Raw genomic sequence first — 25226 nt, forward strand, 5'->3', positions numbered from 1 at the left:
CTGACTTTCTGACTCGAATTCCCATTGTTTGACTTAAATTGCTTGTCTTGACTCTCAAATATTGCATGCGAAAGTCGACAACAATGCTGGTAAGTGAGTAGGTAAGCAGCAAAGTTGCCCCTTCCGCCCGGCTTGGTTAATTAAAAACAACTTGACTGATGCATTGTCCTGGCGTGTCAGGTCCTGCGACTTGCCAGCTGAGTCCTGGCCTGGTCAAGTTCGCGAAAGACATTAAAAGGGGGGGAGGGCGTTTTCTTTCTATGGGCATGGCGCTGGGTAAGCGGACCCCTAGACAAAGGCTTAATTGCGCTTTCCCCCATGCCATCACACACAAGTTAGTGGCCATTACGGCAGAAGTGCAGCTGCATCAGCGAAAGAGGCTGCAACAAATTGGGCCCTTGCCTTGAAGAATGCGCCGCTTTTGGCCCAAATGGCGGAGGAGCCGATGTTGCAGCTGAAATGATGAAAAGAATGCCTGATGCAAATAACTTGCGAAGGCGGAAGCGAGCCAAGGCGAAACTGACAATGAACGAAAATGAAAAATTGTGGCCGAGGCGGGGACATGGGGGATGGGAGGCCGCGAGAGGTCGCGAAAGGTTTCCACACAAATGTGGGCCATGGGCAACGGTTTTTGATTTGCATAAACAAAGGGTTCAAGTGTGGCGAAAGTGGCTGCCCAAGTGGGCAGCTGATTGAAGACGATGCGGCTGCCTGCTGCACCGAAAAAATAATACTTCTAGGATTTCTAGAAACCCGAGGTTCTACGATCTTAAGATCCTAAAATGATAAATCAACAAACATCCAGCAACATATGTACAAAAATTGTATTTCAATATTTATAAACAACTGATATTTTATATTATAAAAATTATACAATGCTGAAAAATAATTTTTGTTTAAGAACCTATTATATAAATGATGATACATTGACAAATGCTAGAAAGGTCAGGTTTCAGGAATTTCTATTTAAAATTTTATTTGTATAAATAAAGAAAAAAATTTGGTTAAGACTTATTATTACAAAAACTATTTAATACAAATTTCAAATATTTTAAAAAAGTGTATAGGTATATAAGAAAACAGCTTCTTAATTTCCAAAACTTATCACTTTTCAATTTTCAAAACTAAAAGCAGAAATATTTTTTTAATTACTAAATATTTTCCAGTGTAGTTTCGGCTGCCACATGAACCGCCAAGGTCGAGAAAATCCACCTGGCCCAGCAATTCCGTGTAACCCGTGGTCTCAGCGGAATGGAAGTCGGAGGACGGATGGAGGGCTGGAAGGGAAGGGTTGGGCAGGCCCAAGAGGAGGCCGGCGAGTGGGTGGCTTACTGGCCCCAGGATGTTGCACACTCAATTTCCTGCGCGCATATCGCGCTTTCGTCTGTCAACAAATGCAACAAAAGAAACAAAGGCTTAACGGGAGTTGATTGTTTGCCAGCCTGCTTGCCAGCCCGTTGGCCCTCCCTTTTCTGTTGGCCACGTCTTCAAGCCGGGCTCGCTGCAGAGCTTGACTGATTTGCATACCATTCTTGCCGCACTGGCAATGCAACGTTGATACAACCCGAAGATGTGCCAAGGAGTTATTATTCGGTGAAGGTGCTAAATATTCATTGGGAAATCTTTTGTCAGTCGCAAGACAGCTGTAAGCTTTGTTTCTGCATAATCCCTTAAAGCACACTATCCCTATCCTTTCCTCTTAGTGACCCCTTAAGTCCTCCCACAAGCTGGAAACTTATTCCTGCATGTAATCGGAAACGGTTCCTTGTTCCTTTCCTCCGGCTCAGACTCATTTTTGTTGCAAATTTGTGCAAATTTGCACTCGAGACAAGTTCGATTCGCAATCGAGGCGATTCAGAAGATTGATTTTCTGCTGCTCCTCGATAAGAATCGGCTGACGTCACAGATACACATGGGCAAGCACAAACAGAGACTCAAGTGCATTTATTCTTAGTTCGCTCAAGAACTTGGACAATGGCGGCTGTAAATATTAAGGAGTGCGGATGGTTTGGCCTTCGGTTGCGCTTCGGTGAAGGAAATGGCCTGCCACTGCCCCACTTGCAAAGGACATTGTGCCCGTTTCGTATGCTGTATATATATATATATATATGTATCTATGTATCCACGAATGAATGCACATAAATAACTATTTTTTCGTCCTTTGTTTCTGTTGCCTTTTTAATCACATAGCTTTGTTCGCATTCCTTGTTGCATATTGATGTCTGTCGAAACACAGAAAAAAGGGGAAAAATGGCAAACAACTTTTGCATTTGCAGCACTTGACAATTTTGCACTTGAAAATGAGAGGGGTTTTTCTTTTTCGCCCGGCTCAAGTGCACTTTTTGACAGTTTTCTTTCTCCATTTTGCCGGGCTACAGCTACTGATCTGCATGGTGGTGTGGGTGTGGTAAAAGCTTTCAAGCACACACACACACTCGTGGGCGTGGAAAAAGGGGAATCCCATTTCGGTGAAATGCGCTCGTTCGCTCGCTCGCTTATGTTAATTAAGCCTCCACTTAGCCCGGCCAAACTATTCGAAAAGAAAAACGCTGAGTGTTCCTCTCCAGCAAGGGCTGGATTTTCCACGACCACCCCCTTGCCCCACCCCCTCCCCCCTTCAGCTGCAGACTCTGGCTTACATCAAAACGCCGCCTGATGCTGATGACATTGCGCATACGCCACGTGAGCCTGCAGCTGACATCAGTCCGCGCCAGCTGTTGTTGATTTTCCCTTGCCACTTCCCATTTCCCTCGTGTTTTTCATGTTTTTTCCTTGCCATTGCCTCGCATAATCAGTTTTGTTTTATCAACTTTCGCCCGGCTAGATTAGCCGCCATTATTAAGGATTAATGCAGCCATTGTTTGGGGGACTCGGCGCTCCTTTGTTGCTGCGCCGCCCATCATAATCGTTGGCATCAAGGTCGTTCGCATTTTCGTTTTTTTTTTTTTTTTGTGGTCCCCATTGTCAACGCAATTTTTCATTCGCCCACCGGCCACAACCTACGGTCCCGCGCTGCTTATTTTTTCAGCATTTCTCATAGATAAAGCGCATAAAAGATCAAAGGCCTTGAATAAAACATCAAATAACGCGCTTGTCAAGCGCCCATCGAGGCATGGTAATGAGAAAAACAGTTTGGCATGCCAACCGACCGCTGGAAAAAGCTGGGCCAAGCCGGTGAGTGGGTGGTCAACTGTCGGCCATTTGACATGCGATTAAGCCAACATGAGAGCCAGGAACACCGGCCAACTGGCAGCTGGCAAATCAATTTGGAGATAAGCGCACGGGTCGGGGCCAATTAGACAGATACTGCCGGGACGGGAGGAGAGTGTATTAAAATCAATTAGAGATTCGATTCGCCCGGAAAATGCACTCAGGTAAACGATGCTTAACTGCCAAGGCATCTAATCTGGTTTTAATTAAGCTGATAGTCAGTTCTTTGCCTGCCCAATGCAATGCAGCACTGCAAAAAATTAGGTTGGACTTAGGATTAAATGGGAAAATGTTGTTAAATGTATTTAGGATCCAAAATTAAAAACCAGTGTAAGATAATTAGTGTTTAAATAAAATAACAAAGTGCTTTTAATACATAAAAATAGCTAATTATCATATGTGTAATTAGTGTGAACCTAAAGTTTTAAATATGTAAAATCAAGAAAATATATTTAAATATATAACAGAAACAAGAATATACGATTAAATTAGAAATTGTAGAATGTTAAGAATGGTAATAATATTAATATAGATTTTTAAGAAATAAGTTCAATAGATTAAAAAAATTAAAACCTTACTTATATGTTTGAAATAGGAATTATAAAGTGTCATTATAAAAGAAAATGTTAAATGTTCGTTTTTGTATCCTTAGATACATATGTTCGCGATTGTATTTATCAAATCTTTCAGTGTAATTTGCGCACTTGTCAGTGGCTCAGGTCTCTAATTTGCTGCTGCCATCCAGCAGCATACGGCCAATTATTACACACAGAACATTTATTATTAATGAGCAGGCCAGCGGGGCTGAAGAGTCAGTTCGGACACCATGGCCGCCAGTCGATTAGACCAATTAGTGTGGTTATTGACAATTGCGGACATTGCAATTAATTAATCCAAATGTAAATGTAGGCGACCAGTGCATGTGCATAAGTTGGCGACTGGTCGAAATATTTCTGGCCAATCTGGGACCACTAATTGCGATCTCTCCGACCCCTGGGACACTCGCTTTGATGTCATAATGGCCACCGATGAGTGACCTCTTTGAGCGGGCCTAAGCTGCTGGCTTTTTCCTGGCTGGAAAAGTGCGGAGGAGCGGAAATCTGGGGGTGGTAGAGGGTGGTACGGCGGTGGCGCACTCGATTGACACAGTTATTAAAAACGACATGTAGAATTGGCATTCAGGCATGCGGGCAACGACATGGCCATCGACATCGACATACTTAGGCACATAGTTTGACAGGGCCGAGGAACAAGGATTCAGGATTGAGGATTGAGGACTGGCGACTGGGGAAAGGAGTGGCCAGGGGTGCTAGCCGGGCTGACAGGCGTGCAAAGTGGCCAACAGCAGGGTGCCACGGCCCTAGTCGATGTCGAGATGGCATGCCACTGGCACTCAAAACGGAAAAGGAAACATTCCCCGAGATTTCCCCTCGAACAACGGGGGGCGGAGGCGGGGTGGCAAGCGTTAAGGAATTCAATTAGGCAGATGAGTGGCCATATGAATGTGGGCGTAGGAGTGTGCATGCTGCCCCGATACAGAAAAGTGCTGGCCAAGTCAAAGGCAAAAGTCAGAGACATCTGACACTTCACATGCCCGTATCCGGATGAGGACGCCTTATTGGCCTCAAGTTGTGACTAAGCTGATGTAGCTGATCCCAGGCCAGAGATGAGTTCCAGGGGCTTAGAGCTCAGCTTTTCAATATTTCCCACAAAGTATCGAATGGCGGGTGGGAGCAGTTATTTCGTACTTTTATGAAAGGCAATGAGACTTGCACTCACATAATCCACTGGCTCAAGTGCTTTTAAAACGGAATCGATATACTTGGAGTAGGCTTAACTCAATATTTATAATTTTTAATAGAGTGTATATAAAAGAGATTTTCTTACGAAAATAAATTTGGATATTAGAAGAGTTTCTAATAGTTTCTATTACTTTTTTTGGTTATTTTGGCAAGAGCAAGTTTAAAAAGCACTAAATGAGAATGTTAAGAATAGTTCACCTTTTCTAGTTAGCCAATTAAACAGGTTTTCAAGTCCTTAAAACAATTAAAGGAGATTTTTAAAGACCTATACCTATAATATACCTATACCTATACCTATTGGAATGTCAAGAACAAAATACTCTAACATTCCCTCTCGTGCTTCCAACTGGGACTCCAGCCTCTTTAACCCCAACTCGTGGTGAGTATGTAAATAGATCAAATATTATTCATGATCTGGAATAGTTTTAGCCGGAGTGCTTTTCTGCAGTTTGCGACCATTTATCATTCATGTTTCTGCAGCGAGACCTCGTTTCCCCACGTTGTTTGCTCAGCAAATGTTGTGGAGGAGTTTCAACGGGTGGTGGATTCGAGTGGGTGGTTCCACGGGAGGAACGCGTCGAGATGGCGTCACCGGAGCTCGAACCCAGCTCAACTGAAGCGTTTTAATTGCTGCATAAATATTAGCTTAAAATTAGCTCATTGTGCGCCGGATAGCGCACAGTTCAAGCTCAGATTCCGACTCCATTGTGTGCGCTTGTATATATCTCAGTTTCGGTCTGCTTCTGGGTTGTGTGTCTTGGTATAGTCAATTACCACATATTTGTCTATAATTAATACGCTTCCCTTGGGTCTTGAGATTTGTCCCGCTGCAGCTGAGGCTATAGGCAAATAGCAATCACTTCCAGTGAGTCTGCAATCGTCTGGCAAGTTTTCGCTCATTCAATTGCAACTTCTTTTTTCTGGAGTTTCCCCATTTCGAACTTTTCATGTTGCTCTCGCAGTTGAACAGCTCGCGCAGCATGTTCGATTTTTGTTCGTTCGTTTATTTATTTATACCGTTTGCAGCGCAATCCGCTCAGTTTTCCCCTCGGAAGGTAATAGCTTTGTGTTTGCCCCTGTTTATACTTTCTACGCTTCAAATTAATTTCAGCCAGGCCAAAAGAGTGCATTGCTGTTCATGTATGCATCGCGATAGCATGTGGGGTAATGCCTGTTCATGGACAAAATGTTACATGCGAAACCACTTTAAAAACCATCGTAAATTGCCACGGTTGCCCTACAGAATTTGTGCAAATTTTAGAATATTTTCCTACTTACCATACATTACAAATTCAATGGCTACAGATAAAAAAGACAAGTTGCCACTTGTTATCCCTTATAAAAAAATTAGGTAAAATTTGTACAACAAGTTCTGTTCAGCCAATATAATGAAATGTTTGATAGCACTGAATATAACCCGGACTTTTTGTAACCATTCAAGTAGATATAGCTATAAGCACATTCGCACAATTTCCTTGCATTTACCAGGATGTTAAAATTTGCTGCATCTGTTTGGCTGACAACATTGGCACTTTCTGCACCCGCCTCCCATTTGGGCATCAATCAGGATGATACTCTTCCTTCGTTAGTATAGCCATCTTTTTACACTTTTCAAGACTTTCGTGCAAGGGCAAGCTTAACGTATGCAAATCATTATGTTAATCGGGTACCATCAAATTTTTTGGCGTCGTTCATCACACTGAGCCACACTTTGCACTTGGTAATATCAGAGCCCCCATTTACCCGTTTTTCCCATTTTCACCCCTTCTTCCCCAATTTTTCACGCCTTACCAACCACGTTCCATACCCCTTCCATACCCCTTATATACCCCTTCCATACCCCTTCAAAACACCTTCCTTACCCCTTCTTTCACAACGCTGCTTGCTTTGCTCTTGCCGCTGCTAAGCATCCGCGTGGCTAAGCCAAAATTTACACAGGCACAGCGAGTTGGTCGTTGAGTATGCTTGGTTATGCTGAATTTTGCACTTTTCCGAGCTCAAACACATGCAGCGGAGCACACACACAGGAACATCATAAGTAAACAAGTTTAGTATAATCAACGGTTGGCTGGCTGCCGGGCTGTACAAAAAAGTGTTGCACATCCGCTTACATAACCCATACTCTCGCATCCGAGGCCCCCATGAACATGGAGATGACGTAGTATATGTTTTTATTAGCATGCTTTGTATGCCCTGTATGCTGTCAGGCTCACGACCAAGTTGGGGCTGCATTTACCACCAGGATAAGGGGGCTGGTGGCGGGCTCTCGCCGGGGGTTTCGTGAGGATTCACCTGTCTCACGGTGCTCGTAAAACCACATTACCTGTGATTTCCGAACACACACAGGATGGCTTGTTCATCAGCGTTGCAGTCGAGCACGAAGCGATTGGGATATCTGCTGGTGGCCCTTTGGCGCCTTTGTGCCACGTTCATTGAATGCTTTCCTATTAATTTTTTATTGAATGATGCTTTTTTTCCCCCCAGCCCCAGTACAGCATACAGCGTACAGCATACTTCCACGCAGAATGGGGGAGGCTCATTCCCTGCGGCGACATGCTAACCTTATTCAATTCCTCCGCTGCTCATGTGGAACACTCACTCGATGTCCTGTCCCCCCCACCATCTCCCTCTAACTGCATCCTATTCTCTCGTTCTACCTTAGTTGCTTTCTCTATTTTTAGCCGGACAAGAGGAGCCGTGTAATGTGCCTGAAAAATTGCCAGTACTTTAGAACGCATCCCAGTTGAAGGGCTGGCGATTGAGGGCAATCGAGTCAAAGATACCCTTGGAAATAAAGTTAAATTTAATAAAAAAGGTAGAACTGCTAAGAACATTGGAATGGTGCACTTACCTATTCTAAGAAAACTTTACAATAATGCTTTAAATGCCTCATGGGAACGTTTTCTCCTTTATCTGTTAACCAAAAATGTAATACCTATCTACCTATGAGGACGAGAAACTCGCTCTAAGTATTCCAAAATAAAGACTTACCCAATCACAATCTAATCAACAAAAGGATCTATGTTCACCTTTAGATAAAAAGTTTTCCCCATGGTAATCTTCTAACTCCATATATACCCCATCTATACCTCAGAATTCCCGCTGATGGGGCAACAAATGAGCAACATGATGTGAAACATTTAGCTAGTTCCTTAAACTGAACAAAAGACTCGGAGGGGGGAAAGGAAGAGCTCGGCAAGCTGGTTAAGCCTGGCATGCCACTCCATTTGGAAGACGTTTTTTACGGTTCGCCACAAGCACATAAAAAACCTCCAAAATGGGTGACACACAAAGGAGTTGCACACCTTCACCCACACGAAGGCAATGAAATAAACAAAGCCGCAGAAAGACTCTCAAACCTCAGCGGAGCGAGGGAGACGGGTATGGAGTCAGCGAAAGAGAGGGGGACAGGCCAAAAGAAAGAGAAGGATGGTAAGCAAATTGCTGAGGGGACCAAAAGCCGGACCGCTGTCAAAATTATCGAGCAGCAGGTGTGCTCTCCTCCTCTTTCCCCATTCTTCCTCTCTTTTTCCCAGCAACTTCCCGTCTCTCTCTCACTTCTCCACCGCCATCTCTTTCTCTCAGCCACTGCTTTTATTGCTTTTGTGGCTTGTTGGTAAATATTTTGCATAAAATATCAATTTCACAAGCAAACGTGCCAGCATATGAAGATGTGTGACTGCAATGACGACTTTAACTTAATGAAATTTAAATAAAATGCTGCAAGTGCAAACTTAATAAATTATGGAACATGTTTTGCCAGACATTTGTTTTCCTTCAAAAATCTGCCTCAGGCTACAGTGCTGCACAACTTTTGTGGCCCCAACTTTGTTCAACAAATCAGTGTTGAGCCATCAGATCTGAGTATGGGGAAATGCAAATGAGGGTTATCAAAATTCCTGGAAAAGGTCTTTATTCGCCACCCACCCACTTGAGATTAATTGAGAGCATTTAAGGTGACATTACGCTGGACCCGAAAATAAAGAGCCCCAAAGTAAAGGGTTCCACATAATATACCCAGGGTAAATGCAAATGGCGACTGGCCATTTCACTCGATTTGGCCTAGACGCAGCGATAAAATTGGAAAGCAGATTTACTTGATGATTTCCACCGTAATTGAATTACCCGCGAATAAAGTGCGCTCGCGATGGGTCCCGACATTTTCCCACCCAAAGGGCAAACAAATTGGGCAAAAGGCTGGCCGAGCCAAAAATTAATTTCATTTTGGTATATTTACTGGCAATTTTCGGGTCCAACATTTTGGGGACTAAGTACACAAATTTAAAAGCAATTTTAAAAAATGTTACCGGGCTTGACATGATGGAATATTCAGCTAATGTTTTGGGTCTGATGAGGAGACTCAATTAAATAAAGGTATCAATCATAGCTCTCCCACACTTAAAAACCTTGTGGTCATATAAAGACATTTAAATGTTAAAATGGAAATAAGTAGACTCAAACCTTTTTCTTCTGGAGTGTTTATTTGTTAATACGATATTTACGCCCCCCAAATGGAAATGGGGAAATTTCCAATCAAAACAATACTGCCCCGTGCTGGTGGTAACCGTATCACGTAGTCTGTTAACGGAAGAAATAAATATTTCAGGCGCAATTTCGGGGGCGGCAACGGCAAATGGCTTCCACTTAGCGTGTCCCTCGTATTTTTTGTTCGCCCCCCAGTGGCATGTATATAAGTTGGTGGAAAAAACACAGCCCGGTTGAATATCCAACATGGACTCCAGCTACTTTGCTGTTCAGAGAAGAGCTCTGGAAATCGTGGGATTCGATCCGGGGAATCCACATCTAAGGCTGAAACATCCCATTTGGGCAGGGATACTGATCCTGGCCTTAATTTCCCACAACTGGCCAATGGCGGTCTACGCTCTCCAGGATCTGTCGGATCTTACCCGACTAACAGACAACTTTGCTGTGTTTTTGCAAGGAACTTTGAGTACCTTCAAATTCCTGGCCATGATGGTGAAACGAAGACGCATTGGTTCTCTAATACACCGATTGCATAAGCTTAACCAGGAGGCCAGTGCCACGCCCAGTCAGCGGGAGAAACTCGAAAGGGAGAACCAACTGGATAGGTATGTCTCCAGATCCTTTAGAAATGCTGCCCATGGTGTGATATGGGCCTCGGCCATAGCTCCCATGTTGCTTGGCTTGTGGAGATATATAATATCAGGTGAGTTTACGCCCACCACACCCATGGATTTCAACTTTTGGCTGGATGAGCGGCAACCCAAATTCTTTTGGCCCATCTACTTCTGGGGCGTTTTGGGCGTGTCAGCTGCCGCCTGGTTGGCCATTGCAACGGATACCTTATTTTCCTGGCTAATTCACAATGTGGTGGTCCAGTTCCAATTGCTGGAGTTACAACTCGCAAGGAGGGGTTATCATGCTCAGGAGGACGTCCACCTCACCAAGTGCATTTTTCAACATCGTTTGGCTCTAGACTTGGCTGGGGAACTAAGTTCGATTTTCGCCGAGATCGTTTTCGTAAAATACATGCTGAGTTACCTGCAACTCTGCATGCTGGCCTTTCGCTTTAGCCGAAGTGGCTGGAGTGCCCAGGTGCCCTTTAGAGCCACCTTTCTGCTGGCCGTCATCATCCAACTGAGCACGTATTGCTATGGAGGTGAATACCTTAAGCAGCAGAGTCTGGGCATAGCTGAGGCCGTTTATGGCAACAGCAATTGGCCAGAAGTGCCGCCGAAGAGGAGGAGACTGTGGCAAATGATGATCATGAGGGCCCAGCGACCGGCCACGATTTTTGGCTTCATGTTCGTTGTGGATCTGCCACTGCTGCTCTGGGTGAGTCTCTTACATGGACTGTATAATGACTTGCCATGGTAATTTCTTCTTTTGTTGCAGGTCACTAAAACTGCGGGCTCCTTTTTGGCATTGCTAAGGACTTTCGAGCGATCCCCAACCCAATTATAGAACAGTTTTACTTTTAAAAATAAAAAAAGTGTTAAAATACATTAGAAAAAATGTTTCCTATTATAAAACTTTCTTGATAATTGACTAACCACTAGGACAGGTATTCTTTTTGTTATCTATCAAAAATACATTCGTTTTCCTAATGTCTATGTTAATTTGTAATCACACGATTCAGTAATTTTTTACTGATAAACCTGAAAATAAAAGTTGTTCTGTTTCTTCTGTCATTTTCTTATTGCCAAACGATAAATTTACACAAAGTTTTCAGTCGCATACAAAATAGCCTGATTATCAGATATACAATTCCATGGAAACAGCAATTTAATAATCATAACAGCACATAATCAGTACTTAGTATACAAGTTAATAAATCTTTTAGAATTTTTTTTTCCTACTACAAAATCATGAAAGCCCTATAATTAGTTATACTTCCTAAAAATTATATCAAAATGTATTTAAAGTATTTCTCAGAAAGCCTCTAGCAAGCATTCCTCGAAGCTAATAACATTTTTTTCCTAGTACCGAAACCCTAATTAGTTGGCATTTGATTTTTGCGTTATACGAGCATGTTTTTGACGGGCTCCCAGCCCAGCGCCCCCGGAGGAATCTCCTGCTGGATGCAGTAAGCACATGCACAAATGCCACAGGCCAATGCCACTGCAGGCGGAGCAGGATATGAAATTCATGAGCGAATTCCACAAAGGCAGCTCCGGCAGAGCCAGCTCATGCGTGAGGCATCCATGACGGCGGGAGGATATAACAAACATATATAGATATAGCCATGTCCCAGGTAGCCGGAGTCCCGGAGTCGGAATTTGTTAACTGAAAGTATGCAGCAGCAAAGCAGCATCGCTCAGGTGGAGAACGGAGAACAAGTTGCTGAAAAATAGCTACTCGAACTATGTGAGCCATGCTGTTTGCCAGCCAGCCAGTGGCCCCCGGCCCTTTTCCGACTCCGGCCGCATCGTCCTGAGCTAGTTTTCGGGCGGCTTCAGGATCGGGATCAGCCGGAATGCGGTCTCAAAGCCCCTGCCCTTATCCTTAGTATACCTTTACGCTCTCCCTTGGATTGCGGAATGTTGCCTGTTACGGAATTTTGGGCTTCCAACTGCCGCTGCCGAGATTTGGAGGCCAAGTCGCTGGGACGAAATTTGTTTTATTAAATTTTGCAACTCGGTATTTTGCACTTGCAATGGACACTCTTTCTCCCTCCGAGTTCCCCAAATAAAATCTTTGACAAATTGTGCGGGCGTGGAATCGGGCACCTTGGATTATGTAACAAATTACGACATGGCCATTGCGGGCATAATTAATTTTTGTCTCTGACATTTGATTTATCGGTCTGCGTTGGTCAGCTTCTTGGCTTCGCAAAAACAAATGAGCGGCGATTAATAAACGGGAATCGCACCTGCGGCATAAACGGCCAAATCGTGCATTAACCTGGAATGGGGATGTAAAAGTTTGCAGCAAATTGTGGCCAAGATAAGAGGGCCAAGCACCGAACACAAGTTGAAAATAGTGGCGGAAAAAGCAGCATTTTATGTGTATTAAAAATGGGGAACAACAGAAAAACGACCAGGAGCTGAGCACAGATTTTGTTTGCGGTTCGTTGAGCACACAATAATTCCATCAGCAGCAGCAGGAAAAGTGGGTGTGGCAGGCGGTGGGGAAAGGGGCGCTAGGGGAGAGATAAAAGTGCCGGCAGTACTTTCGCCGAACTGCTTTTTTCTGCCCTTGTTGTCGTGTATTGTGTGGTCAGTACCACGGGGCGAATGGGTAATAATCGACCAAAAAAGTCCTTAAAGCTGTCGAGCTGTCGGCAAACATTTATTCAAACTAAATTGGTATTCGAAATAACAAATTCAATTGACAATTCAAATTTAAACTCTTTATTCATACAAATTTTTCAGAACCTGCGGGTTTAGGGTTAACATATGTCAAAAAAAAACCTTACAGCTACATAAAGCTAAACAAATGTTGGAGAAACACCAAAAAAATACACAGGGGTGCCAGAGAAGTCACTAGAAATATTATATCAGGTGTCAAAAAGTATGCAGCATTATATTTCAAACGCACAAGTTGAAAGAACTTATTCACATTGCATAATTTTAGGATCACAACAATTTAATTTAAAAGTGCCTTAAAACCATCGATTTGGTGGCATCCCCAATAAAATGTTTTTTTTTTTTTTTTTTTTTTTTTTTTTAATTAACATCTTTATTTAATATAATCCAGGAACAGATCTAATTAAAGCCTTTAACCTAAATGTTTTCTTAAGTAAATAATCTCTTAATTATAAATTATAATTAGTTTTCAACTTGGTATATAGGAGTAGATCAAATTACGACTAGTTTCAAGTAAATAATATATTCATATTAGTCTCTTAGGAGCAGCCCAAAATGTCTTCTTTTGAGCCTGCGAATTGGGATAGCCCCCTGTAATCTCCGGGCTAGACGATTACGGTGGGCCAATAAAATGTAGAATCCAAATTCAATAGCATTTTCCGCCCAAATGTAGGCAAGAAAAAATTTGTAAAATGTCACTTTATACTTATATTCCCAATAAATTTCCACTACTTGATATTTAGTAAACCAAAGAGTGGCCAAACATTTATTCTAATTCAAAATTCCAAATAGAAATGCTAATTCAAATTAAATGCAGAAATTCAACCGTTTTCACGGTTGTTCTACCTCTTTGGCCTCCTGAGAAAGGAGAACGGAAAAAACTGTCCCGCTTTAATCGGTCCTCTGTTTGCCAAAGCTATATTTCCATCTGTATATATAACATATTTTTCGGCTGAGCATACAAGGCGGCTGTGCAGGGCCGTGCTGAAACTTTTCTAATTAAAATTGTGCGGCTTGTTGAAAGGTTTATAGCAAAAATGGCTGGCTGCCGGGGACGGGACGCGGTGAGATAGACCGTTTTAATAGAAATTACATTAATTAATTTTTAAAATATGCTTAAATACACATTTCTATGCATTAATTAATACGGGCCGACACACACACAGCATACAGCATGAGGAGCACAGCGAGTAAACAATGAAACGTGACTGGAACTAACAACGAATTTGCGCCAAAAACCCGATGTCATCCCAACTCCGGACCTAAACGGGGATTTGGCTAATTAAAATACGCCCACTTAATTTGTTGTTTATTTGGTTAAATCCAATTTTAATTGCTGACTAGAGTGGAGCGAGCGCTCTATGAAAATTGACATGACTATGGCGCTATGGAAGAGCGTCGTTGATTACAATGTTTTATTGACTGTTTTTCCCCACATAATTGCCAGCGTTTTGGACATGGTCCAAATCGACTTGTTTTTCCCCTCGAGGCGGGGCATTCCCTCCCTTCGGCTATCTCCAGGGCTATTTTTGTCTCTTCAGCTCAGTTTGGTAACTTTGATTTACGCCGCCCCGAATCCTAACCCATTTTTATGGGTCTTTCTGTGACCCATTTGAACTTTCAGCTTGCAGTGGGTCCCTTCCTTTCCCCTGGCGTCGATGCCACATGCATGACAAGCACTTATGCAAATTATATGGCGCACTTATGTGCGGGCAGAGGATTCGACTTTATTCGCCCGAGTTTCGATGGGGCTTTGCGGCAGCAAGTTTGGGATAAAACAAAATTAAAATAAACCATAAAACATAAAAATGTGTAACAAATTTCAATGAGTGTAAGCGAGTTAAAGTGAATATGGCTCATAACATTTTTGGCAGTTTACAGTTTGGCAGGCAGCATGAAAGCTGAGTAGGACCTTTAAATTTGTAAACTGATTTAATTTTCAGTGCAAAAGAAAAAAATGTTTGCAATAAATTCGCATGCCAACTCTGTGTGGAAATGATATAAAATGTTTCCCATTAAACCATATATTTGGAGCAAGCTTTGGGCAAAACAAAATAAAAGAAAAACTTAATGCACAAAAACTAGTGACAAATTTTAATGGTAATATATGGGTTAAAGTAAATATGGCTCATAAAATGTTAGGCCGGCACCATTAACCCTTAAAATGTTGTAAACTGATTTAATTTTATTTTTTAAATAAATTGGCAAACCAATTCTCTGGGCCGAAATGTAAAACATTAAAAATAAATTATATTTTTATAAATGCAGACGAGTGAAAGCATGCAAGAAATTAACTGCTTAAAAAATCCCGCATATTTCGAGCGAGTAAAAACCAATCAACATATTTGCCCACTTTAAAGTAATGCCTGCTCTTAAAAGCACTGCGAAATGGGAGTTTTCAGCCAGAGCAGAGACCGAGCAAATGGTAATTAAAACGCCAAAAATGTTTCTCGTCGTCGTCTTGCCGTTGTGCAATTAAATAATCAGCACATCATTATCATTATTTGCCCGGACCTCTCATAAACAATAATTGATGCTGCCGCAGAGCCCACCCAAATTGCAATTACCTTATGCATAATTAAATTATAATTCATTAGACATGAGCCAAGGGTCCGGACGCGTCTAAATCACGGCAATTAAATATTACCACTGGCAAATACATTTTCGAATTCACAATCAAATGGTGGTAAATCAATAAGCCTAAAATGTATGATTTTATGGCTGGCCTGCGCTACCTTTTACCCCCATAAATACGTATTTGCTGGCCATGTATTATGCTATTTTAGGGTTCTATTAGGGGTCTTGACTCGACTCAATTCTGTGAGTCCTGGCGGACTTGAGAGATGCACAGATAAAAATGGTATTGTGATTATAATACATTAAGACAGACAGAGAGAAAGTGGGGTTGGGTGGGTGGTTGGGTGGGGGGATTGCAAAGTGAGGGCTGATGATATGGAAATTACAAATGCCATTGTTTGTGCCAAAGTCAGACAATGTGAGATTGTTTAGGAGCAACGGGCGACAAGAAAAACGCAGAGCAATGGGCGAAAAATATTTGAAAAATCACTTTTCTTCTATAAGGATGTCGCGTGGAATGCGAATGAGTCTGCGATTTTCTTGTTGCAATGTCGCATGAGCTAGTGATTTCTTTGTGTGTGTTCGATATATATTTGTTTTCTCATTGGCAGTGGGCTTGAAAGTGTGTAATGTGAATTGAATTACTTGCAAATGGTTATAATTTCTTTTCTCTTGTGTACATTACAATTTTGGGATCCACTCCGGGCTTGGGGTTAGCCTTGGTCGACTTCATTGCGCCCTCTCTTTCTTTTCGCAACGCCCCTGCTTTCTCCTTCTCGGCCTTTCTCCTCGGTTCACCGAATATTTTCAATTTTTGCGGTAGGATATGGCTGATGTTTTACTTCCTGTGTTTGCTTACTGTTTCAATTATTTTGCCTCATTTGATCTGCCGTCCTTGGTTTCCTTTTAATTAAATTCTTTTGAGCATAGTTTATTTATTGATGAATTTTATGGGCGATTTTCAGCATTCGATTTCCACGCGCTTGTTTGTTTTTCTTCCGCTGTCGAAACCTCTTTTTGTATGATTTATTTTACAAAATGTTTTGCGGCTGTTGTTTTTTTTCCGTTGGTGTTGTTTCAATTGTATTGATATTTTTTCGTTTCGTATTTGTTATTTACTAATAAAATGCATGTAAGTCAGTCCGTCGTTTCAACATTTTTTTTGTATCTCTTGTATATTTTAGGTTGGCTTTGCTGTAAGGTAATACAGGCGTGAGCACTTAGGTTCGCAACTCGAAATTTGATATTTGAAGCGCACGCATTTTGGGCAGTCAAGTGGAGGGGCAAGGGCGAGCGATTGAGCAGCAATTATCGGGGCAAAGTCGCAGATAGCTGCAGTTTGGTGAAAAACTGCACCGGGGGGCACAACAAGTGCATGCTGAGGACAGCCGCACCCACCAGGCTGCCACGCCTATTTCGCCACGACAATTCCGCTAACCACTTGCACTGGGCTCACACACTTGCTGCTTGCAGATTACACACTAAACTGGTGGCTATAATTATTTGTATCTCTCGCATAAATTCTTGAATAACTTCTTGAATATTTTGCTCGAATATTGGCATGAATATATATATATTTTTTTTTGAATATTTCTTTAGCCCGATTTCGAAACGTTCCAAGTCCAAGGCGTGCACAGCGCTCGGCGCTCAGAGGAAAAGACAACTTGATCACAGCATGGAAAATGTTCAACTGACCGAGTGGCTATCCTGTAGACCAGCAGAGAAGCTGCGGCTTTATCAGCTCGTGGCTAAAACCGCTCGGCCAGCCGTCAGCTCGGCAAAGTACTCGTCCTTCGGCTCGGTGGGCAGGACTCGCTTCGCCTTCCTGGCATCATCGTGACTCGTGTGGCCCGCTCGTGTTCGTGCCCGCCTTCGTGTCCTGCGCTCGGGAAGCAACATGTTGGACGCATCGCATCCACAGCCACATCCTTGGCTCCTGTTGGCCCCGGAAAATCTCAAAAAGTCGAGCGCAACTCACTCGGCACTCAGTGTGTCGTCACGTGTTGCTCCTGGTGGCATTGAGATGGAGTGAGCTCGGAGTGAAAGCTCCATTTGTTTTCCGCGCCTCGCCTACGCCCAATGAGTGGTTCATAGCGGACTGCCAAGCAAGCTTCCTTCCCGATGACGATGATGAGCTGCGTCCTCGTTCCCGAACATTGGATATCCTTCGCAGCGGAAATTATATATGACGAGATATGTATTACTTTGCCATCGAACAAAGGGAATGCGCTTCGCTTTGCCTGGGCCGCTTGCTCTGCCTCGCCATTCAACTTGGCTCCGAGTTTTCATCAGCATTTGGTAATTGAGCATGGGTCTCTTTTTTTTGCACGGCGCGGAAAAAGAGTGTATATTTGGTTATTTTTAGAATAATATACAGAGGTTCCAGAAGAACAGTTTGACTTAGGAAATAAGTAATGGGATTGAGGCTCTTTAATTCCAAAGACCAACCAATTTAAGCTTCAAATTATAGGTTCAAACTGTTTTAATGCACGTAATAAATATGAAGTACAAAAGGACATGGTCCACCATTTTTCCCAAATTTAAATAGTACATTTTAAAGAACCTTGTCCTTGCAGCTCTTAATATCATGTTATGGTACGTGATGTATAAATAACTATGTTATGTAATAAAATAACTCAAAAGAAGCATTTATTTAAATGTAGTCTGAAAAATATTTATGGCCTTTTCAGTGTTACTCTTTCCCTGGGAGACCCAACTCCCATTCTGCTAACCATGTACACTCCTTGACTGATAGCGATAGCAAAACTTTTTCGGTTATTCTCCAAAGAGCATTCACACATGGCTGCCTCGCAGTTGCTCAAGTAGAGCGGCTTAGAAGGTGTTTTCCGGCAGTGGAACGTTGTAAAGGGGTTCCGGGGAAGGGGACTTTCAACAGAAGGTTAGCTGCATCCAAACTCCGGGCGCCATAATGCAATTAAGCATTGCCTGGCGGCTCGGCTCCTTTGCAACGAGTAATAAGCATTTGCATTTTCACAGAATGTAGAACACAAGTCGCCAAAGAAGTTGCCGCTTTTTGTAGCCAGCCCCTCTTTTTGCAACCCTATGCAGAACCCCTTCCTTCCTCATCAGCTGGAACGGACCTACGGCCGTGTTCGCGTGGCATGAGTTTCATGCTCATAATTTGTGCACTTTATTAATAAAGTTTGCCAACTCGGCTTGGCCCAGACAGAGTGGAAATACACAAAGCCGGGCCAGAGCTGAATGAATATATAAAAATGTTATAACAATTTTAAAACAATAAAGCTCTAAGAACTTGTGTAAAACAACACACTTTCTTCAGTCGCACAAGCTAAACCGCGAGCCCATGCATATACATAAGCTGTGTGGTTTTGATTGATGAGGGAAGTTCTTTAAAACATATTCCATTTTTAGAATAAGGCATCTAAATTACCTAATTCAATTTTACCATGAAAACCTTAGGAAGTACAGAAACCAATTTAAATATTTATTTTAAAATTCTATATTTAAATTCCTTCATTTTCTTTTCATTAGACTCCTATTCGGAGTTCTAAATTTCAGATATTGAAAAAAACGAAGTTTTTAGCCCGGCTTTCCTATTTCCGAGTAATTCTTTTAGAATTCTACATTTTAATTTATCTTCTAATTATGTTTTAAAGCTAATCCCCTTTTCCAACCGACTCTATATATTTTTAATTTTAAATCCAACCGACTTCCCTATTGTAGCTGGCATTTGAAAAGCTTAAGAAGTTCAGGAGACGAAGTGTTTAGTTTGCTGAAGAAAGTATTTATTTAAGTAACCTGGAAAGTGCCGAGGAGGTGTGTCCACCCCAGAAACATCATGGTCCTAGTTGTTTTGGCCACTTTGTCCTTGTCCACCCTGCTGGTTGCCACTGCCGTTTCCATTGCCATTTGGTGGCGGTCTTGGCGGCTGTCCCTGCTGCTGTCCTGGGCCCTGGGCAGCGACCTGCTGGGGCATCTGGGCCTGGAAAACCGACGGTTAGGCCAAGCCGATGATTGAAAACTGTTCAAGTCTTACCAGTCCCAAAACCAGAATCAGGAGGAAGATGCTGAACAATGCGAACTGCTTCATGTTGAACTTGAAACTGACATTCTGTCACCACCTTTGGCCTTATATAGGCCCTAACAGCCCATAGTTGGCCCCGAAAGATCACTATCATGGACAATTAACGCTCATGCTTGGGAACTATTTGTAAAATCGTTTTGTAAGTCGGTAATTAAATGTATTCGCTGTTTGCGCCGCTCGAATCTGATTTATAATGCCCTAATTGCGTGTGTCACGTCTGATCGCAGATATATTGAACAAAATAAATGGAAAAAGAGGTACTATTTTTTAGGTAGGTAATTGGAAAAACAAATTTAAAACAATTAGTCAGAATCACATGCTTCTGGGATTACAAATTTACGTTAAAATAACAAACAAAGGAAAAGTTTAAACTTTTCCTGTATACAAAGAAAGTCTATCGAAATTGCATTTCTCCTCCCGTTGTCTTAGAAACCTTTTGTCCCAAAATACTTGATGTTGTTCATTCAATTTGTCTCGGCTCGCACACCTTAAGGCTCTCGGAATCAATTAACTTTGGCGTTATTACCTTTTCATGAAGTTTGTCTAGGCCGAGTAAACTATCTATTATTCAAACTCGATCTTCTATTTTTATTCGGCCTTTTAATTTGAGCGTATGCCGGAAAACAACCGGCACACCTACACCCATATGCCACCATTCTTTGACTTAGAGTACCCGGCTTATATAGTGGTAACCGGGGTAAACACACACCCGTCCACCCATCCGCCCACTCATCCACTTGCCCCCGCCCTCACCTGTGCTATGCAAATCACCTTGGGGGCATGGTCGGGCAAAGCAATTTCGCTCAGCATTTTCGAGCGTTGACTGGCAAAATGTCTTCGGTTTCAGTTTGAGATTAAATTTTGCCAAACGTTGGCCAAACAGAAACAAGACTTTCTAGTTTGGCAAAAGGCGATGGGCGCCGCCCGCTTTTCACCTGTCAGGTGTAGTCATATCAATGTGTGTAGACAGGAAAAAATTGGATGTATCCACTACTACTTATTTTTCTAAGATCAATATCAAGGGATCCATCAAAAATAGTATAATTCTTCTTAAAAACTTAAGTTCTTTACATTTACATTTAGTGAAAAATCGTATTTGTCCCTTTACCAATTTTAAAGTATCCTTAAACAGTCACTTCCTGATATTAAATATTAAGCTATCCATGAAGAATCATAATATTTCATCAGATAAATATATTATTTTTTTTACAGAAAGATAGTCTTTAAAGTTAAATGTCAAAGAATTCATGAAGATCTATAAGAATATCTTTAAAATTAACACTTTCATAATATTTTCTTGTATTTCTACGAAAAGGTTCCGAATGATTTTCACTGTGCACATGTGCGAGGGTTTTAAGGGTAATAAATGTCTCTGCCGCAGCGAAATATGAATATTGAATATGCCTATAGTCGCGGCCTGAGCCGATGAAAAAACCGCAAGCTTGGTGGCGAAACCATGATGGCACATAACCATTTCAGGACGCGGTGGCAGGGAAAGGATATGGGTGGCCGCATAAAAGACCGAAAGAGGCCGAAATGCCAGGACCAAGACGACACCAGCATACATTGTGGATGAGCACTAATGAAGTCTCAGCTCGAGTCGTCCCTTACAGCTGGCTGGCTCATTGTTTGACTTTGACTTTGCCACTACCTTTCACCTCCCCGGCCCCCTCGGCGCCCCCTTTTCCAGCGTGCTTACTCACAAATGTTTGCCCTGTCACAGCTTTGTCCTTTGACCCCGCTCTCGCTCCCCTCCCTCCTGGGGACAGCCTATTTATTTATGTTTATAATAGGATTTTTATCAAAACTTTTCCCCGAATTAATTTTGTAATGAGTATTTAAAAGACACTCGCATTTCGACAAACAGAGACAGCACACACACACCGAAGCACAAAGCGACCCGCAGCGAGAAGTTCTGGTGTTTGTCTTTTGACACGCCCGATGCCCACTCAACTTTCCTGACCACGCCCCCGCCGCCGCCCCTTGTCATAAAACAGTCCTTGTCGGCAGGACCATTTATGGTTGACATCCTAAGATGGGGTCCTTTAGGGGTGTCACAAGCAGAGCTGCCTAATTTTGGAAGCATTTTTAGTTCAATTGTTTTGATGGTGAATATATTTCTTAGAATCAATTTTAGATGCCTTTTAATATTCTAATATAAGGTTTTCCTAAAAATAAGCGGAACACCTAACATAAAACAAATATCTATGTTGGCAATTACATTTTTAAATACCTTTTTCGTTTTTAATTATGATACGATAGGTACTGAGGGCATTATATTAAACCTTCTTTATAATGTCTATGTCTCATATCAAATGTTATCTAACTTTTTATTTTCTCCACTTGCTTTTACATTATTTAAGAGACCTTAAAGCTTTTAATTTTCTGAAATAGTGTGTATACCATATAAAATAAATAGTCCAGGTATATTATATGATATATGATTATGATACTTATAAACTTTATAATATCTATAACTCATTTAAAATGTTATCCAACTTTTTACGTTATAAATTTTTTTCCAGATTTTTATATAATCTATTATTTTATTATACTTTAGCGTATCTCTAAGTTCGTTTTCATCCCCAGAGATAACTTTTCCGTTTTTTCCGCACTCTCATTCGCACCACCAACTTTTTTGTTTTGACTAATTTGCTGCAATGTTCAGTCATTATAATAATGCCGGTGAGGATGTTTCGTGGCGAGGGTCTTAGGGTCTGGGGGTCCAGTTTTCTGGGTTCTGAGGGCTTCCAGCGAAACCGAAACTAGATAATTGCCAAATATTTGCGTAAGTTGTCCGTGCTGCACTCATCTCATTACGGATTCAAGCCGATGGACTGGGAGGAACTGGGTTTCCAGCCACACATTCGGGGCTTCGCATTCGGTTATCCTTGGTTCGGCAGATGCTTTGTGGTCGGGGAACTTTGGGGCAGTGTGTATTACAGGGTATTACCTCAAATGACTGTGGCTGTGGCTGTGGCTTTGCTTCATTTCACTGGCAAGCTGAATTTTGAATAATTCTCGGGTAGGCCACGCTGCCTTTGTGCGGCCCTTGGCCGGCGATAAAAGCCCAGCCTAATTTTGTCCAAATTTGCTGTTTAAACACGGCCAATTTAATTTTCGGCTGCAGACAGGGCAGCCTGCCAAAATCAGCCTGCTGGATTCGCTGGTTCGCAGTTTCGCTTTTCACTTTTCGGCCCCGGCAAGCAATTTAGTTGGGGGGCCGTGGAAAGTCAAGAGGGTTTTAGGGCTTTGGTCTATTAAAAAGCGCATTGCTCTAAATGCTGTTAAAATACTTTTGAATGCAGCTCGAGTCTGATTAAATCAGTAATGCAGGCGGGGTCAGGAAGAAAATGAGACCCACAACCATGGGCAATCATTAAGGAAATCGCTTTGGAATGATGGGCCGACTGCCAACCGCCGACAGTTGACTGAAACAAACGCAGGCCGAGGAAATGGAAAATGGGCAGGGGAAAATCGGGAAGTGAGGCCGGGGCAAAGGCGAACTTTCAAAGCATCATTAATCATGAAAAGTTGGGTCGGTCGGTTGCTCTGTCGGTCCTAATCCCTGGCCATGGGGTTAGCCTTTGCGGAGCTGTCGATATTTGCTTGTGGTTCTGGCGCAAATTGGTGAACATGAAAATGACAAAAGTTCTCGTCTTCTCGCCCGGCTATCTAGTAGATACATATATCTGTCGCTAGCGGAATTATGGTTTATCATATTTGTTTGGAATGCTTTGCATTTTTCCCAGCCCCACCGCCATCCCCACTTGCGGTTGCCAAACACACACGATCCCTCCGCACACACAGAGATGACATTTCCTTTGTCCCAGGCTCGTCCAAGTTTCCTGCGTTCCTTTTGTTTTAAACATGCTGTTTATTTATTTTTTGGCTTTGTTTTATTTCGTGCAGCTCTCTGGGAAATACTGTAAATATTTTTAATTCTTTGCCAGCGCCAGAGGGGCAGCGGCATATTCAGCTTTTAAGCTAAAGCTATGAAAATAATTTGGTCCCAGAAATACTTGCGGCCGAGTTGGGGGCGTGCGGCAGAGGCAGGGGCACCGGGCAGGGGGCGTGGCCTGTCCATGGCTAGGTCTTTTTGGATCCCGGGCGCCCGCTGCTGGATCCTGGAACTGAGCCGCTCTCTCTGCGGATGAGCCTGGGCAATTGGAATGCCTTTTGTGGCTCGCAGTAACGTCGTCGTCATCGTGTTGATTAAGCCAGCTCGCAGTTACCCATCCCCGGCTCCCCGAAGCCAAAGCCAAAGCCAAAAGAAAACGCGTTCTGGCCAAGGGGGCGCATTGTTGCCATGATTCCCGCCGTATTCCTTGGGCCCCGGCACTCCGGCGTAGTGCCCGTGAACAGGCGAAATGGTGACATGGTGGCTGCCACAAAGTGCCGCTGCAAGTGGATAATAACTGACGGCAGCGGCAACTATGCGCATTTGTTTTATGCAGCAAAGTAATGAAACAACAGAGCGGAGCAGAAGACCATCCACGCGCAGCATCCAAAAATGACAAGGCGCCCGCTGCCCTAGGGCGGTACAACAACATCAGCGGAGCAAACCGCAGCAGCACAACAAGTCCAGCAACAAACTCAAACGCTGAGAAAAACAAATACCACATCGATTTCTTGGTAATTAGCCCTTATTTTATGGTGTAAAAATAAAATTATTTTTTTCATTAAAAATGTCATGAAACCCATTTTCATGAGATAATAAAAAATGGATTTTCAAGAACTAGAAATATTGCATTTATTGCAACATTCCTAAAAAATGAGACATTTCTTTGATATCTCATAGATAAGGAAATAAAGATACTCTAGATACTTCTTTTTCATTTTTCTGCTCCTTCCTCTTAAGAAACACCTTCCAACCAGAGACTATAAATATATATAAATTTAGAAATACTAAAGAACCAACTATTCATGTCCAAGGAGCGCGATGAAAAATGCAAAAGGCAATAAGCGAATGGAGTAATTATGCTTTTGTCTCTGTGCATCAAAGCTGCAAGAAGTGCAGCAGCAAAAGCCCGAAAAGAACCAGCAGCAAAGCAACAAACTATGGTTCCCTTTTCTCCCGAGGAAATTGCGTGCATAGTGGAAAAACTTTTTCGCCGGGTCGAAGTCAAGAGCACGAGAGGCTTCAGCGTCATCAACTGGTTGGTGGGGGTGCAGCGTGGTGGGGGTGGTGTTTTCTTTTCGCCCCTTTCGAGTGCCAACACAAAGCCAAGATAAACAGCAGGGCAGGGCACAAACACACCCAAACACACACACCAAACACACACCGACTGCGTTGCTTTGTCATGGCCGCTGATTTGGTTTAAGAAATGCATAGCAGCATTCCACATTTTCCACTTGGCGCTCACAATGAGCGCACCAGCAGGAAAAGCAGCGGTGGGAAAAGCGGTGGGGCGACCTGGTTGGGTGGGGTGTGGCTGGGTTTGGTTGGTGGAGGAACAAGAAGAGGAACAGGAACAGGATGCAGCGCCTGGCCGCCATTTTGGCCAGGAGGAGCGCTCGTGCTTTCAGCAGTTAGCCCCTTGCCAACGAACTGTGGTTCACACCTTTGAGATACCAGATATCGAATGTCCGATTCCCAGGCTCTTATCTTCCCAGGGATATTAACAAACTTATGACTTCAGATTCCATGTTCGTGGCCTCGCTTAGGCGCTTTATTTGCCATGGTCACCCATTCGCTTTTCCCCTGCGCAGTAGTTTTTATTACTATCTTCATTTTCCTCTGATTTTTCTCAAGGCCGGGAGTGCCATTTCTATCCATCT

The 25226-nt window shown here is 42.7% G+C and overlaps 3 protein-coding genes across 8 annotated transcripts in view; 1 reads left to right on the top strand and 2 right to left on the bottom strand.

Annotated features, from left to right (window-relative positions):
• The window catches only part of LOC108036467 (pneumococcal serine-rich repeat protein), a 78700-nt gene that overhangs the window by 28598 nt on the left and 24876 nt on the right, over nucleotides 1-25226 (bottom strand). Inside the window, exons 1-2 of one of the 6 annotated variants that reach the window (XR_007763985.1) lie at nucleotides 16858-17110; nucleotides 16065-16573 (exon numbers count right to left, since the gene is read on the bottom strand). The exons of 2 other annotated variants lie outside the window; for them this stretch is intronic. The gene's annotated coding sequence lies outside the window, so the exon portion shown is untranslated. Of the gene's footprint in view, nucleotides 1-16064; nucleotides 17111-25226 lie in introns of those variants that run through there. 3 more of the 6 variants (XR_007763986.1, XR_007763984.1, XR_007763987.1) reach the window with 3 other exon arrangements.
• LOC108036173 (odorant receptor 45a) lies at nucleotides 9744-10958 on the top strand. Its single transcript, XM_017112163.2, has 2 exons — nucleotides 9744-10829; nucleotides 10890-10958. Exons 1-2 carry the CDS (start codon nucleotides 9744-9746, stop codon nucleotides 10956-10958), a joined length of 1155 nt encoding a protein of 384 aa, XP_016967652.1.
• LOC108036469 (uncharacterized) lies at nucleotides 19125-19486 on the bottom strand. Its single transcript, XM_017112645.2, has 2 exons — nucleotides 19398-19486; nucleotides 19125-19343 (listed from the first exon to the last, which is right to left on the bottom strand). The coding sequence occupies exons 1-2, from the start codon at nucleotides 19449-19451 to the stop codon at nucleotides 19206-19208; spliced, it is 192 nt and encodes a 63-aa protein (XP_016968134.1). The 5' UTR covers nucleotides 19452-19486; the 3' UTR covers nucleotides 19125-19205.

The sequence above is a fragment of the Drosophila biarmipes genome, chromosome 2R (genome assembly GCF_025231255.1).
Source record: "Drosophila biarmipes strain raj3 chromosome 2R, RU_DBia_V1.1, whole genome shotgun sequence".
In the NCBI taxonomy this organism is placed as follows: domain Eukaryota; kingdom Metazoa; phylum Arthropoda; class Insecta; order Diptera; family Drosophilidae; genus Drosophila; species Drosophila biarmipes.

Excerpts from the sequence above, each read along its gene's own strand:
- LOC108036173 (XM_017112163.2), top strand. The coding sequence starts at position 9,744 with ATGGACTCCAGCTACTTTGCTGTTCAGAGAAGAGCTCTGGAAATCGTG. Across the intron at positions 10,830-10,889 it reads ATCTGCCACTGCTGCTCTGG|GTCACTAAAACTGCGGGCTC; the intron begins GTGAGTCTCTTA and ends CTTTTGTTGCAG.
- LOC108036469 (XM_017112645.2), bottom strand. The coding sequence starts at position 19,451 with ATGAAGCAGTTCGCATTGTTCAGCATCTTCCTCCTGATTCTGGTTTTG. Across the intron at positions 19,344-19,397 it reads TGATTCTGGTTTTGGGACTG|GCCCAGATGCCCCAGCAGGT; the intron begins GTAAGACTTGAA and ends TCGGTTTTCCAG.